The sequence below is a fragment of the Dromiciops gliroides genome, chromosome 1, assembly GCF_019393635.1.
Source record: "Dromiciops gliroides isolate mDroGli1 chromosome 1, mDroGli1.pri, whole genome shotgun sequence".
Taxonomy (NCBI): domain Eukaryota; kingdom Metazoa; phylum Chordata; class Mammalia; order Microbiotheria; family Microbiotheriidae; genus Dromiciops; species Dromiciops gliroides.
The window spans coordinates 647,840,595-647,844,391 of NC_057861.1; the positions used below are offsets into that span (position 1 = coordinate 647,840,595).

Here is a 3,797-nt window from a genome sequence, read left to right on the forward strand (position 1 = left end):
TTGGCTGCAATTCAAGCTCCTTTGCCTTTTAGAATATCATATTCCAAGCCTTGCAGTCCTTTAATGTTGAAGCTGCCAGGTCCTGGCCAATCCTGACTGTGGCTCCATAATATTTAAATTGCTTCTTTCTGGCTCCTTGGAGTATTTTCTCCTTTACCTGATAATTCTGGAATTTGGCTACAATTTTCCTTGGAGTTTTCCTTTTGGGGTCTCTTTCAGGACCTCTGATTCCATAATATCAGGGCAGTTCTCCTTAATAATTTCCTGGAATATGGTGTCTAGATTCTTTTTCTGGCCATGGCTTTCAGGCAGTCCAATGATTCTCAAATTGTCTCTCCTAGATCTGTTTTCCAGGTCAGTTTTCTTTCTAATGAACTATTTCACATTTTCTTCTATTTTTTCATTCTTTTGATTCTGCTTGACTGATTCCTGGTGTCTCATGCATTCCTTATCTTCCAAATGTCCAATTTTAATTTTTAAGGAATTGTTTACTTCAGTGAGATTATGCACCTTTTTTTTTCCATTTGGCCAAATGAATTTTTAAGGCATTGTTTTCTTCAGTGAAATTATGTACCTTTTTTTTCCATTTGGCCAGGTGAATTTTTTAACGAATTGTTTTCTGCAGTCAATCTTTTTGCTTCCTTTTCCAAGCTGCTGATTCTTTTTTCATAGTTTTCTTGTTTTGCTTTCATTTCTTTCCCCATTTTTTCTTCTACCTCTCTCAATTGATTTTTTTTTTTGCGGGGCAATGGGGGTTAATTGACTTGCCCAGAGTCACACAGCTAGTAAGTGTCAAGTGTCCAAGGCCGGATTTGAACTCATGTACTCCTGAGTCCAGGGCCGGTGCTTTATCCACTGAGCCACCTAGCTGCCCCTTCAATTGATTTTTAAAATCCTTTTTGAGCTCTTCCAGGAAGGGTTTTTGATCTTGAGACCAATTCACCTTCCCTGGTGAGGCTTCACATGTAGGCAGTTTGAGGGTATTGTCCTTATCTGAGTTTGTGTTTGCTTCTTCCCTCTTGATACGGAATCTCTCAATGGAGAGGGCTCTTTTTTGCTTCTTACTCATTATTGAAGCTTACTTATTTATTTTTTAAGTTGAGGTCTGCTCTTGGGGCACCAGGGTCCCTGTTCTGGGCTTCTTGTGCAGGGGTATAGGTGCTATCTTACCAGCTTTTTACACTGAGGCCTTTATGGTGTGTTCACTTTGCCTGCCCTGCACTTCCTGCTGAGTGTGCTAAGATCAGTGGGCCTAGTCATGCCTATCTTGTTTGTGGACCTCCAGCTGGCAACTTGTCTTCTTGGATGGTGCAGGTAGGTTTTGCCACTGTCCTGCTGGGCCACCAGATTTTTGAGCCAGGATCCAGGGGCCTCAGTTGTTTGGCTGTGGCCTGTAGCTTCCTGCTTACTTGCTCAGATCTCCTTGGCACTGGGCTGCTGCCCTGAGCTGTGCCTCCCTTTGGCCTGAGTCAGACCAACCTTTCCTGAAGTCTTATAAATTATCTCTGGTTGGAAGACTATGTCTCTCTGTCTCTTTGCAGGTTCTGTATTTTCAGAATCCATCCAGAGGCTTGGTTTAATGTTCTTTTTGAGGGAACAGAAGGAGAGCTCAGGCAGCTTGCGGATTCCTCTCCACCATCTTGGCTCTGCCCCCCTCATTCTGGAAATTATTGGAAAGGGGATCTCTTCTGCTCCTCTTGAGTATCCACACCATTTCAGTGTCTTAGTAAAATAATGGAAAACTGGACCACATGTTTCATGTTGCACAGTGATTCTGTCCATTCCATTGACCTGATCTGTGGTATTTCAGTAAAAAAGTAAACTGTGGCTTTATTTGAATTTTCTTTCAGATTCTTCATGACATCCTCAACTGAAACCTCTCTCATTTTGGAGCAAAATGGCTCAGGCATTGGAATGTGAGACACTCCTCCAGAGCAGGCATGGCTTCCATCATAGAAGGTTTGAGGTCTTTGGGTTGTCTTGTCAATAAACTGGTCAATTATAACAATGTCTCCAGGTTGAATTTCTTCCCTTAAAGAACCACATGCAGTAGTCACTATAATGTGAGTGCATCCCTCTTCCTTTAATTCCCAAGTGTTTGCTTGAAAGTTGATATTTGAAGGCATTATGGTATGCAGCCTGACATGCCTTGCAAGTAGGACGCAGTCAACATTTTTTATTTTACCCAAAATTAAGGCATCTGATGGCTTGTCATATGGTATATCAAAATATTTTTCAGTTCTTCCTTCTAAAATTTCAGGATTATCTAGACCAATTCTACCCATAATGCCAATCTTCTTAGGAAGGGAACAAGGAAAAAAATCTGGAACTTCACAGGCGGGGCAGCAGCTGCAGAGGCCATGTTTGCAGGAGGGCTGGGCCAGAGAGAGCAGGGAAGGCCCAGAACATGCAAACAACATATGGACTGCAGGCCCCTAATTGGGGATTTTTAATTTCTTATTTTCTACCTTTTTTAGTTGCATGCATTGATCTCCTCTTTCTCTTTTTTATTCATGTAAGAATTTAGAGATATAAAATTTCCCCTAAGCACTACTTTGGCTACATCCCATAGATTTTGGTATCTTATCTCATTATTGTCCTTCTCTTGGATGAAGTTATTGATTGTTTTTCTGATTTGTTGTTTGATCTATTCATTCTTTAGAATGAAATTATTTAGTTTCCAATTAATTTTCACTCTACCTTTCCATGGCTCTTTATTACATGTAATTTTTTATTGTATCATGATCTGAGAAGGATGCTTTTTACTATTTCTGTCTTTTTACATTTGACTATGAAGTTTTTGTGCCCTCATACATGGTCAATTTTTGAACATGTGCCATGTACTGCTGAGAAAAAAGGTATATTCCTTTCTATCCCCATTCAATTTTCTCCAGACATCTACCATGTCTAACTTTTCTAATATTCTATTCACCTCTTTAATTTCTTTCTTATTTATTTTGTGGGTAGATTATTTTAATGATGATTTTATCCTCTGATTCCATATCAGAGCAGTTCTCCTTGATAATTTCCTGAAATATGGTGTCTAGAATCCTTTTCTGATCATGGCTTTCAGGTGGTCCAGTAATTCTCAAATTGTCTTTTTTGGATCTATTTTCCATATCAGTTGTCTTTCCAACAATGTATTTCATATTTCCTTCTATTTTTTCATTCTTTTGATTCTGTTTGACTGATTCCTGGTGTCTCAAGAAGTCATTAGTTTCCATCTGTCCAATTCAGATTTTTAAGGCACTGTTTTCTTTGGTTGGATTATGTACCTCCTTTTCCATTTCAAGCTTCTTGTGCTGGGGGATAGGGGCTATGTCACTGGCTTTCTACTCTGAGGCCTCTATGGTTTGTGGATTTCTCATTGTCCTGGGCTTGCTAACTGTGCTTGCTCCAGTTGTGCTTGGATGGCCAGTGCTGGTCCTGCCTGTCCTGTGGGTGGCCTTCAAGCTGGCAGCATGCCCTCTCAGTTGGTGGTGGTAGATCTCATCACTTACCTGCTGCACCACCAGCTTGCTGAGCCAGGATGAAGGGACCTCAGTTGCTCAGCTGTGTCCTAGAGCTTCCAGCTGACTTGTCCTGACCCCCTCCAAGCTGTGCCGTGCTGAGGTGTGATATGCCACCCTTTTGCTAGAGTCAGAATGACCTTTCCTGACGTCCGCTAAATTATTTCAGGTTGGAAGATTGTGTCTCTTTCTCATTTTGTAGTTTCTGTAGTTTCAGAATTCGTTTAGAGGCTTGTTTGAATGTTCTTTTTGAGGGAACCACAGGAGAGCTTATGTACCTTGCTGGCT

General features: G+C 40.9%; 1 protein-coding gene across 1 annotated transcript; it reads right to left on the bottom strand.

Annotated features, from left to right (window-relative positions):
- Positions 1–1,715: 1,715 nt before the first annotated feature.
- LOC122753204 (S-methyl-5'-thioadenosine phosphorylase-like) lies at positions 1,716–2,362 on the bottom strand. The gene is made up of 2 exons (XM_044000436.1): positions 2,336–2,362; positions 1,716–2,297 (listed from the first exon to the last, which is right to left on the bottom strand). The coding sequence occupies exons 1-2, from the start codon at positions 2,360–2,362 to the stop codon at positions 1,716–1,718; spliced, it is 609 nt and encodes a 202-aa protein (XP_043856371.1).
- Positions 2,363–3,797: the final 1,435 nt, after the last annotated feature.

Excerpts from the sequence above, each read along its gene's own strand:
- LOC122753204 (XM_044000436.1), bottom strand. The coding sequence starts at position 2,362 with ATGGCCTCTGCAGCTGCTGCCCCGCCT. Across the intron at positions 2,298-2,335 it reads CTGCAGCTGCTGCCCCGCCT|AAGATTGGCATTATGGGTAG; the intron begins GTGAAGTTCCAG and ends TCCCTTCCTAAG.